At 43.4% G+C, this 12,410-nt stretch overlaps 1 protein-coding gene across 1 annotated transcript in view; it reads right to left on the bottom strand.

Annotated features, from left to right (window-relative positions):
* LOC126026058 (interferon alpha/beta receptor 1-like) overlaps positions 1-12,410 on the bottom strand; it is an 88,304-nt gene that overhangs the window by 66,155 nt on the left and 9,739 nt on the right. Inside the window, exons 3-10 of the mRNA XM_049785775.1 lie at positions 10,331-10,512; positions 7,259-7,413; positions 7,008-7,149; positions 6,648-6,771; positions 3,832-4,031; positions 3,576-3,733; positions 1,858-2,005; positions 404-489 (exon numbers count right to left, since the gene is read on the bottom strand). Of these exons, the coding sequence (XP_049641732.1) occupies positions 404-489; positions 1,858-2,005; positions 3,576-3,733; positions 3,832-4,031; positions 6,648-6,771; positions 7,008-7,149; positions 7,259-7,413; positions 10,331-10,512 (1,195 nt within the window). The remainder of the gene's footprint in view (positions 1-403; positions 490-1,857; positions 2,006-3,575; positions 3,734-3,831; positions 4,032-6,647; positions 6,772-7,007; positions 7,150-7,258; positions 7,414-10,330; positions 10,513-12,410) is intronic.

Raw genomic sequence — 12,410 nt, 5'->3', positions numbered from 1 at the left:
CTCAGGAGTTTACTCCTGCTGTGCTCAGGAATCACTCCTGGCAGATGTGGGTCAGATGGGATGTCGGAGATCGAACCTGGGTGGGCCATGTGCAGTGGAAGTAAGATCTCTCCCTGCTGTGCTATTTCACCTCCATGTCTGGTCTATTTTCTTAGATTTTAAATAGGAAACCAATTGTGTGGTAGCCAAGTTGCTAGAAACTCATGAAATGAAGAATAAGATCACAGTTGTATACGTTGTATATTAAAATAACTGCATCTAAACATCTATTGACACTTAAGAGAAAATATACAAATCAGTCTTCATTATTTTCTGCATCTTAAAAAAACATGTTATTTTTCTTCTATTAAAATCAAGGATAGCTCATTTACAGAAAGATCCAGCTGTAAAACAAGTAGCATACCTCATTTAAAGTCGAAGGAGGTTTATTCGATGGGAAAAACACGTAACATATTTTTTTCCAGAGGTGTTTCACAAGGTAAATAGCAGCTGGAAATAAAAATAATATAAAGGAAATTCCACCTATAAGCGCATTCTTTGAAGTGCTTCCTAAAAAACAAAATGAGTATTGCTATAAGTCTGACACACAAATATGAGAGTGCTGTGAACAGTGTGCATTTAAAAAAACTGGAAATTGAGCTCCCATATGATCCAGCTATACCACTCCTAGGAATATACCCTAGGAACACAAAAATACAATACAAAACCCCCTTCCTTACACCTATATTTATTTGCAGCACTATTTACCATAGCAAGACTCTGGAAACAACCAAGATGCCCTTCAACAGACGAATGGCTAAAGAAACTGTGGTACATATACACAATGGAATATTATGCAGCCGTCAGAAGAGATGAAGTCATGGAATTTTCCTATACATGGATGTACATGGAATCTATTGTGCTGAGTGAAATAAGTCAAAGAGAGAGAAAGACGCAGAATGATGTCACTCATCTATGGGTTTTAAGAAAAATGAAAGACATTTCTCAACAATTTTCAGAGACAAAAGAGAGGAGGGCTGGACGTTACAGCCCACCTCATGAACCTCACCACAAAGAGTGATAAGTTTAGTTAGAGAAATAACTAATTGCGAACTATCCTAACAATGAGAATATATAAGGGAAATAGAAAGCCTGTCTAGAGTACAGGTGGGGTGGGGAAGGGAGGAGGGATATTTGGGACATTGGTGATGGGAATGTTGCACTGGTGATGGGAGGTGTCATCTTATATGACTGAAACCCAACCACAATTATGTTTGCAACCAAGGTGTTTAAATAAAAAATATAAAAAGAAAAAAGATAAGTCATGAGAAAGGAAATAGAAAATACACTAAACAGTATTCCTAGTTAGCTGGAGGATTCTGCACATAAATAGTGGCCCAGTATAATAAGAGTTCAGGCATAATATTCTCTAGCAGTTTTTCTAAAACAACAATGAGCAGAAATAAAATGTCATTGTGATTAGGCATTTCAAGCAGTTCAGATATCATAAACGATAAGAGGAGACCAAGCTAGTTTCACACTAAAAAAAGTGAGATCAGGGGGCTGGAGCAATAGTACAGTGGGTAGGGCCTTGCACATGCTGACCAGGGTTTGATCCCAAGCATCCCAAATGGTTCTCTGAGCACCACCAGGAGAGATCCCTGAGCACTACCAAGCATGTAGTTATTTAATAAAAAGATTAAAAAATTAAGAAGTGAGATGATTTCCACATAGTTATGGATGATGTACACAATTTCAAAATGGGCTGATTCAATGAGCAAATGAAAGAAAGCCATAATACAGTGGATAAATCCCAAGAAACCAAAGGGTTTCCAGGCAGTCTGGTGACATTTGTATAGAGAGACAGAAAGCTCTGACCTGGCTTTGTTTCCTCGCAGAAAGTGTCACTGAACACGCTGCTTTTATTCCATTTCTCATCCATGACGAGCGCTCTGGCTTTGACACAGTAGATAGTCAGCACTTTCAAGTGACTAATGGTAAAATCAGTTTTCTCTCGATATGTTGCCTATAAAAAATGTAAATTATGGATTAATGAAGTCTTTCAATCTAGAACCTCGATGGCAAACCTATGGCACATGTGCCAGCCATGGCACGCGAAGGCCTTGCAGCTGGCATGTGGGAAGGGGTACGCAATTAAGATATTCGGCGCGGTGGGAGGCAGGTGTGCCATTGTCTACTATGCAGCTCACCTGGCAACAGGGCCGGACTGGCCATTGGGAGGACCGGGCATTGTACGGCAGTTTGGGCACTCAGACTCATAAAGGTTAGCCATCACTGCTCTAGAAAATATCTACAATTTAGTGGGGGGTTTTCTTTGTGGGTAGGGTAGGGGACACTTCATCCAGTGATGCTCAAGTTTCCTTCCTGGTTCTGTGCTTAGGAATCATTCCTGATACATTCAGAGGACCACATGGGATGCTGGGGGTTGAACCTGAATTTGCTGCATACAAGGCAAGTGCTATCTATGTTCACTGGACTATATATAACTCTGGTTCCCCAATTTCTTTTTTTTGGTGTAGACCACCCCAGGAGTGCTGAAGGAATGGAATAGAGCATCTACTTTCTCTGGAGCATCAACAGGTGTGATTCTAGTGGTCTAAGAGTACTGCTGTCCTGTCACTGGAGAAATCCCATCCAGGAGGTTCCCTGAGCAATGCTGGGGGTGGCCCCACCTTACAATACAAACTTCAGGCCAGAGAGATAGTACAGAAGACAGGGCATTTCCTTTATAGTGCAGCCTACCTGAGTTTAAACCCTGCATCCCATATATTCCCCAAGCCCTGCCTGAAAGTAATCTTTTTTTTTTTTTAAACTTTATCGATTGATTAGTTTCTGGGCCATACCCAGTGGTTCTCAGGGCTTACTCCTGGCTCCACACTCAGAAATCACCCCTGGCAGGCTGGGGAACCATATGGGATGCCGAGAATAGAACCAGGTCCCTCCTCTGTTGGCCGCATGCAAGGCAAACACCCTACTGCTGTGCCATCTCTCTGGCTCTGAAAGTGATTCTTGAGCACAGAGTCAGAAGGAACCCCTGAACATTACCAGGAATGGCCCCAAAAAGAAAAAACAAAGCACCCCAAAGCAAACCCCTAAAATGTCACCATGAAGTAATGTTTTCAATCCTAGTGATGTTAAGTCACAAAATCAGGGGCCGGAGAGATAGCACAGTGTTAGGGCATTTGCCTTGCATGTGGCTGACCCAAGAGAAACTCGGTTAATTCCCTGCATCCCATATGGTCTCCTGAACTCGCTGGAAGCAACTTCTGAGCGCAGGCCCAGGAGTGGCCACTGAGTGCCACCGGGTGGGGCCCAAAAACCAATCAATCAATCAATTAAGTTTAAAAAAATCATAACATCTTTCTGCAATATCTTTTGGTTTTGGGGACACATTCTGCAATGCTCAGAATTACCCCTGGTTCTGTGCTCAGGAACAAATACTGGCAGGCTCAGGAGACCATATGGGATGCCAGGGATTGAACTCAGGTCAGCCATGTGCAAGGCAAATACTCTACCCATTGTGCTATTGCTATGGCCCCACTGCATGTGTTTGTTTGTTTGGTTTTTTATTTTACCTTAACCTTTGAAGAGTTTTCCCAAAATATAATTTCATAAATTAGGGGGTAATCCTGGTCCACGGGCTTGTTTTCAGGATCTTTTGCAGAACCGATGTAGACGTGCAGTGAACCATCATTGTTGGATTTCATCTTAACGACTGGTGGAAGTATGACAGCTAGAAACGCAATGTGTAAAGACAGTTAGTTACCTTTAGGCTAGAAAAACAATGTGTGCTGATTCAGAGAATTGCAATCTGAACACTTGTTCGCTTACTTTGCATGGCAGTATCAATTTTTTTTTCTTCAGACCAAAAGGATGTAGCATTTCCTTTAGAAGTTTGGACTCGGATAAAGTAAATTCCGTTCATAAAAACCGCTTGTGGAATGACACAGTGGGTAGTGTTGACATTTTCACACTCTCGGATTTGTGTCCATTTATCTGCATGGCTCCCAGGATGCATTTTTAAATAGGCACTTTCAAAACAAAGAAGTGGTTTGGTTTTTTTCTTAACTCCAAAGAATTCAGTCTCCTGAACACCTACCTACACCTTTCGGGCGGGGTGTAGGCTGCAGAGATGAGCAGTTCGAACCCTCTGGAAACCTCCTCCACAGTTTAACAGACACTCACACAACCCTACAGCAAACTGAAGAGCTGCTCCAGGCTTGTGAGAAGAGAGTAGTGCAAGAACAGTGGCTAGGACTAGCTCCTTTCAGTATACAGGGCACAGCTGTTCAACTCGCAGGCAATGTTGTAAACCATTATTAAACATTGATCTTGCATGCTCACGAGCAGATATGTTGCATTATAAAACAAACACATCTGGAGCACTCTTGCCTTGGCCTGGTTATCAGGCACATCGCGGGGTCTGTGCTCAGTCATTCACCCCTAGAGTATCACATATGGGGAGCAGAATTCATAAGAGGGGGCTGACGTCTGCTAAGGAATCATTCCAGCTCCAGTTTTGGGAGCCTGAAACTGGTCTCTGCTCGAATGAGAGCAGCCCGGAAGGGAACTTTGCAAACCAGCAAGCGCGTCATTAAGGAGCAGGGACAGCAGCAATCATTATTAATGGGGAGAAGGGGGTTCTCCTTCTGGGAGATAGGTTGATAGGTGCTTTGGGTACAGCAGGGGGCCAGTGTTCCAACCTCCGCACACCAATGTCACCACGGGATAATCAAGTGTGAGTTCCCTGGAATCCTGCCGAGAGTGATCCCTGAGCACTGCTTGTGTGGCCGAAACAAAACCAAGAAGCGCAACCTCCTGGGAAGCAAGTGTGAGAGCACCTGTAATTCTGGACACACACCACAATTCAACATGAATATGTGTGCAGGAATCTAATGAAAATGAGCATTACCCGGTAAGGCAACATGTCTGAGCCTCCAGCATGGTGCCTGACACACAAGACTCTAGCAAGCACCCCCCTATATACTCCTACTCACACTCAGAGACACATATACACAAACACACACACACACAGTGTGACCAATGAGCATACACAGAATAGGTGAAAAAAAGACTAGAAACAGCTGGTGTTTATGGGAACGTGGGTAAGGAGGAACCGTCACTCACTGTTGGTGGGAAAGTTGTCTGGGGGTGGCCAACAGGGAAGGTCATGTGGAGAACTTCTCAAAACCCAAGAACAGAGCTGAAGCAATAGCACAGCGGTAAGGGGTTTGCCTTGGACATGGCCGATCATAGACGAATATGAGTTTGATCCCTGGCATCCCATATGATCCCCTGATTCTGCCAGGAGTGATTTCTGAGTGCAGAGCCAGGGGTAACCTGAGTGCATCTGGATGTGAGCCCCAAAAACAAACAAACAAGCAAAAAAAATGTAATCTCTGGGCCATAGCACAGCAGAGAGGATGTTTGCTTTGTATGTTTCTGACCCAGGTTCAATCCCTGGAATCCCTTATGGTCCCAGAAACGCCAGGAGTATATTTTGAGCACAGAGCCAAGAGTAATTCCTAAGCATTGCTGGGTGTGGTCAAAAACAAGAATAGGCACATGTGTGTTGCCAGTTCATGCATATGAGGTCTGTATGTACCTCACCCACATGTCCCCTCCTGAGATGTCCGCTTTCCTATTTTCTCTCTGTGGCAGGTCCAGGGCTCTCAGTGCCTGTGCCCTCCTTTAAGCACATTATGCTCTCTTATCCTCTCTCCCTACTTTCTCAGTACCTCCACATAAAATGTTTTTACTCAAACCAACCAATAAAAAAACAAACCCCAAAATCAAAACCCCAGGAATAGCACTCCCATGTTCCCCAACGACTCCACTTCTTAGCATCGACCTAAGAACATACAAACATGAATGCAGAAAACTCTTGTGTATTCCTCTGTGCTTCACAGCATCAAGCACACAGCCGGGGCAGGGAGCAAGCCAAAGACTACCAGGTGGTCTTAGGATGGACTCTCAGAGTCTGCTGCAACTTGGACAGACCCAGGAGGCATCATGGACAGTGAAGTGAGTCAGAGGGGGTAAATGGCAGCTAATATTATTCATCTGTGCCAGGAACAAGTGAACCAGGATGGAGCCCTGGCCTTGGATTACAAACTGAGCTCACCAAGCAGTGAGAAGAGTGAGTGAAAAGAGGAGAACTAGAAATAACTTGAGGACTGTGGTGGGGGGCCTTGGGCACTGTGGTGGTGAAAGTGTGGTCACTGTATATCAAAACTCCCCTGGGCCAGGAAGATGACGCAGCACATGTTTTGTACATAGGAAGCCCAGGTTAGCTCTCCAGCACAGCACCACATGAATAGGTATGGCTCAAGTACCCTTTCTCCTGAGAATGAGAATGTGTAAGACTATTAGAATAAAAGAGTAAGTGGAAGGCTAACTTGAACAAATCACAACGGCGAGGTCAAGATCATTTTTAGGATTCAAGGAAGAAGCAAGTTCAGAAAAAAAAAGGCCTGGGCCATGTGTCAAATATTCCAGATGGGTGTAAACACAAACAAACAAACAAAGAAACCAAAATCAATCAAACAAATCACACCTTTTAAAGCAGGCAGCTAAAGTAGAGAGAAAAGCAGCGAAATAAACAGCAAAATAAGCTGGGCAAAGGAAGTTTATGGAACAGAACTTACAAGAGCCACTGGGCACGAAAGGTCACCTGTTCAGAGGGGTCACCAGGATAATCCCACCTCAGAAAGTAGAACTCATGAAGAGCACTGACTCGGAGGTGTTCTGGCGGAGGCAGTTTATTCTCCACTAGAAGACAAAGAACATACAGAAAAAAACTCAGATTTCCACTAGTGAGACAGTATCTTATACTGTAGGAATGAGAGAGAGAGAGAGAGAGAGAGAGAGAGAGAGAGAGAGAGAGAGAGAGAGAGAGAGAGAGAGAGGAAGAACCAGGAATAATCCCTGAATGCCACTGACAATAACCAATTATAAATACATACATAAGTAAAATAAAAAACACATCTAAAGCAAAACTTCCTTACCTGTGGTATTTATGCAATGCACTGGAGTATACAATCCATCTTTTCTCTGTGGAGGTAATACTGCTCTAACTTTTAAACAGTAAGTAGTATTTGGTGAGAGGTTATAAATGTTATATCTGGGATACTTAGATTCAGTACTTCGCTAAAAGAAAAAAAAATAAAAGTTTGTTAGTTTTCCATATACACTATTATATTTTAGAATTATTCCGTGTCATCTTTCTCTTACAGCAAAAGTAAAATTTAATATTTACTTCCATACTTGAGTTGTCCCAGATGACTGTGTTATATTTAAATGCTAAAAGATCTGTAGCCCACATGATGCTATTTTCTGTTCCAGGAGGAGAGAGACTGATTTTTATTGCTTTATCTTCAGCTTCTAAATGCAGTTCTGGAGGACCAATCTGAGCTATGAAAATAAAAAAACATTTGTGTTGTATTAATTAAATTAATAAGAATCCTTGATGGTGGTGGAAGATGGTGGATGGATGGTGAGGCCTTTCTCAGCCTGCCTGATGTCTGCAGCTTCTTTGGCCTGGTGGGTCTGAGGGTTCAGGGTAACAGGGAGGAAAAGACTCACAAGCAGTCAGTAGAAGTCAGGAGACATGAAGCTTTCTTATAAGGTCCTAGCCACCATGTGTGGCTTCTAAGCTAACCTTTTAAGTAGCCTCCTTTAGCTGTCCTGCATCTATCCTGTTTCTGCCATCTCTCCATGCTGCTTCCTGCTGAGGCTTCTTGCTGAATCTCTCTTTTATCACCCCTTCTCAGGCCTTAATCTCCTCAGACTCCTCCTGCAGTGGGCTGGTCTGACCATCAAGTAAGATAGATAGGAAGTTGGGGAAGAGGTAATATATTTGCAACATAACTTCATTAATATGATGCTAAAACATAGAGTCAATAAATAATTCTGAGTACTTAAATATAGGCTCTATAAGGTTTGAGAAATGGTACAGTGGGGGACCCAGGTGATAGTATAACAGGGAGGGCACTTGTCTTGCTGCAGCAGACACGGGTTTAATCCTTGGCATCCCAGATGTCTCCCAAGCAAGACCAGGAGTAATTCCTGAGCACAGAGCCAGAGTAACCCCCGAGGATCACCATGTGTGGCCAAAAATATCCCACCACCACCACCACCACCACCACCCAAAAAAAGAAAAAAACAATAAAATAGGTAAGGTGCTTGCTTTTACATAGTCAGCCCAGGTTTGATCCCTGAACCCCCACATGATATATACCAACCTGAGCACTGCCAAGAGTATGCCCTTAGCACCGTTGGGTGTGGCCTCCAAAATAAACAGGGGCTGAAAGCAGGGTGTTTGCCTTGCATGAGGCCAGCCTTTGTTTGATCCCCGTGACCCCATAAGATCCCCTAAGCCCTGCCAGATGTGATCCCTGAGCACAGAGTCAGGAGTAAGCCCTCAGCACTGCCGGTGTGGCCCCTAAACTCAAACTAAAAAATAAATCCCTTTAAATGACATTCAGACATCTAAAAAGAGTTTACAAGGAAGCCAGTGGTGTAAGACCATGGTGAGGGTCAAAAAAACAGGCTGGCGCTGTGCTGGGGGCCAAGAGCAGAGAGCATCCCTGGATGCCTTAAGGCTGCTGAGGCTCAAACAATGGGCCCCTGCCACAGTGCAAGGCTCAAAGGCCTGGAAATGAAAAAGTGGGAGCAGGAGAGACAATTGAGCAAGAAGAATGAGCCCAGGAGCAAGAGGCAGAGGCTTGAGGGAGAGCTCCAAGGGCCAGACTGAAAAAGAGCTTTCAGAGGCAGGCATAAATAGGAAGAGCTGAAGGGTGGATGGACAGGGCCCAAGCAGTTTTTCTCAGAGCTTTGTACAAAACAAGCCCTCAGGCTCCTGTTTACAGCACCAAAGGAATGAAAAGTGTCCCCAAACAGGACTCTGCTCACAGAGTAAGGTCTTTAAAGGGACATTTAGCAAATTAACTATTGAAACAACAAACTTTTAAAAATACTAGCTCATGAAAAAGATGCATATTGTTATTAAATACTGTATTAAGTGTTGTTAACAAATACTGTTATTAAAGACTACCAAGGCTGGAGCAATAGTACAGTGGGGAGGACTTTCACCTTGCACACAACAGACCAGAGTTCGATCCCTGGTATTCCAAGACCTACCAGGAGTGATTCCCGAGCGCAGGGCCAGGTGTAACCCCTAAGCACCGCCAGGTGTGGCCCCAAAAGATGACCAGAGATCCCTAAACAGAAAACTTTAGAAGGGTGCTGCTACCTCACATGTGGTTCAGAATGAAGAACACAGACATGGGCTGGAATTGTTGCAGGAGAGTCAGGTCAGGGCACATGCCTGGCTCACCCCTGCCTGGGTTCAATGGCATGGTGCGCTGAGCATCACCAGGTGCAGCCCAAGAGGGCCCCTGAACACTGCTTAAGAGGAAAACCCCTCATCCAAAAGAGCCACTGCTCACAGCTATGCCTGCATCAGTCACCTTAACTCAGTACTTCTCAATTATTTTCTGTCATGCCTCTCTAGGAAGAAGAAAACATTTTTCGTGTTCCCCGCGTGACTATAAATAGTATCTTTATCAAAAAAAAAAAAAAACTTTAACCTGCAAAACAAAAATATATAAAATAATTTGAGCTGATTTTTTTAAATCAGAGGTGATGTCTGGATGAATGGCTACAATGAGCACGTTTTATAATGCATAGCTTTTCAAAGCGGGGTTTGAAGCAGGACACGGCAACTCTCAGCTCCAGAGACATACAGAGACATAAACACGGGGCTTAGCTTGTTATGACAGTATTTGCCGAGGTCAAACGAGGCCCCTTTATGGAGCCTCGAACCCCCTGAGGAGTGCGCCTAAATATTTGAGAACCACTGCCTTAACTGCACATAGAACAACCTTGGTCAAACCTTTCTGTCTACCTAAGAAAGAGCAGGAAAAAGGACAGTATGTGCTAGAATTATGAAGACAGTTTAGATTTTATGGACAGTCCCAGAAACAGTCTAGGGACCAAAGAAAAACAAGTACAGAAAATGCAGAAAGCTGGTGCAAAGCAGTAAAGAGACCCATGTTTGAGGGAATTAAAAAGAAAATCATTATTATTACTATTATTCTGTTTTGGGGCTACTCTTAGAGATCTGGCTCTGCACTCAGAGATCACTTCTGGTGGGCTTGGGGACCAGATGAAATTTGGGGGATCAAACCCTGTTGGCTGGGGACAAGACAAGGTGTCTTATTCCTATTTTTTTTTGAGATGGATCATTTTACATTAAATAGACTTGAAATTTTTCTATAAATATGTAATAAGGAATATAATGGAATTCAGCAGGCAAACCTTTTCTTACCTTCTAAAAATGGTACAAATGAGTCCACTTCATACCATGCAGAAGCATCGTTTCCTCTCTCTGCTCGTACACGTAACTGAACATCTTCAAAAACATTATTCAGTGCACCTGTGGAAAAGGTGCACTCGGAAGCTGTAATGTGTTGACACGAGGGCAGTTCTGTCCAATCAGTCTCAGAAGGTCTTTAAAACAAAAAGCAGCAGCGAATGGGCACCAACCCACATCCAAGAGTGCCAAGTCCATTTCTGGTGACAGAAAGATGCTAATGTGCAAAGCTAGTTTGACTTCTGTGTTGTTTTCAACTTGAGTTAGTGTTAACACTATAACGTATAAACTTCTTTAGCAATGCATATCAACCATGTTATTATTTGGAAATAATTTTGTCATTGTTGTTTGGGGGCCATACTTGGCAGTACTCAGGGCTTACTCTTGGCTCTGTTCTCAGGGATCACTTCAGGAAGCTTTGAAGCCCCATATAGGTGTTGGAGTTAGCATGTCTTGGCTGTGAGTATGGCCACAAGAGCCCTACCTGCTGTTATTCTTTCTCCAGCCCAATTCTTTGTTTTGTTTTGGAGTCAGACTCACTCGGGTTTCTCTGGGCTCTGCACTCAGGAATTACTTGGTGGTGCTAGAGGGATCATATGGGATGCCTGAAATCGAACGCAAGTTGGCAGCATGCAAGGTAAAGTCCTTACCTGCGTGCTATCTCTCCAGTCCGATCCTTTAATTCAGTTCTATAATTATGTAGGTTGGTGCATTAAGATCTCACGAACAGAAGTAAAAGTTATGACTCACAAAGGAGATTGAGTGTTGGCTTTGTTTAAAAGAGATACAAATCCTTCGGAAAATACAAAGAAATCAAGTTCTCCTAGAGCGCTAAAATAGAAAGGTATCACGGGGGGGGGGGGGGGACTGACTCAAGTGACAGAGGGGCAGGAAACAAAACCTTCAGATTCATAAGTATGTTCTGCCTCACTGACCTAAAACCAGCACCGAAACCATCTTCTACAAAGACCCTTGTGGGGGCTGAACAATAGCGCCAATATTAAAGCACATGTCTAGCATGAGGCTGACCTGTCTGACCCCTGGTGCCATACGTTCCCCAAACACTTTGTTCCCGGGCACAGCCCTGGAGGTCCCCAAACACTACCATGGGGTGGGAGGGGCTACTGCTCAAAAACAGAGATTTTTATCTAATCTATTCATAGCTCTAGCAGTAGCTGATTTTTTTCTTTTTTGGATAATAGTGCAGATTAATTTTTGTTTGTTTGTTTGTTTGTTTCTAATTCTGGGCCACACCGAGCTGTGCTTAGGATTTACTTCTGGCAGCTAAGGGTGGGTGGGGTGGGGATGGAACCCGGGTAAGTCACGTGTTAAACTCCTTTGTCATGGTACTACCGTATTTTCTGGCGTATAAGACAACCAGGCATATAAGACGACCCCCTAATTTTACAGGTAAAACATAGGTTTAGGCCTATATTCGCTGTATAAGACAGAATGTTCCTGTGCTGCAACTGTATGTACCACAGTGAGCCAATCACAACAAGCAAAGGTTCAAAGGTTCTACTGTAATAGACTTCCTCTCTGACTGGCCAATCTGAGCGAGCTTTTTACAGTGTAGACTCGGGTATAGAACATTGTCTAATTTGCATGCATAAAAAGCCTGGTTGGACTGGCTGAGTTGGAGAGGCAGTCCAAACAGCCTTGCAGTGATTGGTGCAGGATTGAGTTGGAAAAATTTATTTTGTGGCAATATCCAGACAATTTTCGTTTAGCAGCATATCGAAACATTTTTCGGGATATACTCGGCATATAAGACAACCCCCGATCTTTGGTTAACTTTTTTTCATTTTAAAAGTCGTCTTACACACCGGAAAATACAGTAACTCCCTGATCCTTGCAGACATCGTTTTAAATATGGTTTAAGACACCAGAGGCAGCATCCAAAAATATTTTGTGACAACTGAAAAGCAAGCTTACTTCCATTTCTAAAAGGAAACATTTTCAAGAATTACTGAAATACATATCAGAAAAAGGAATTTTTTTTGGTAAGGAAAATATTTTACTTTAATTGTGTTAC

The sequence above is a fragment of the Suncus etruscus genome, chromosome 13 (genome assembly GCF_024139225.1).
Source record: "Suncus etruscus isolate mSunEtr1 chromosome 13, mSunEtr1.pri.cur, whole genome shotgun sequence".
Classification (NCBI taxonomy): Eukaryota; Metazoa; Chordata; class Mammalia; order Eulipotyphla; family Soricidae; genus Suncus; species Suncus etruscus.
Note: the sequence above shows the minus strand (reverse complement) of the source record. Positions and strands in the feature narration are given on the sequence as shown.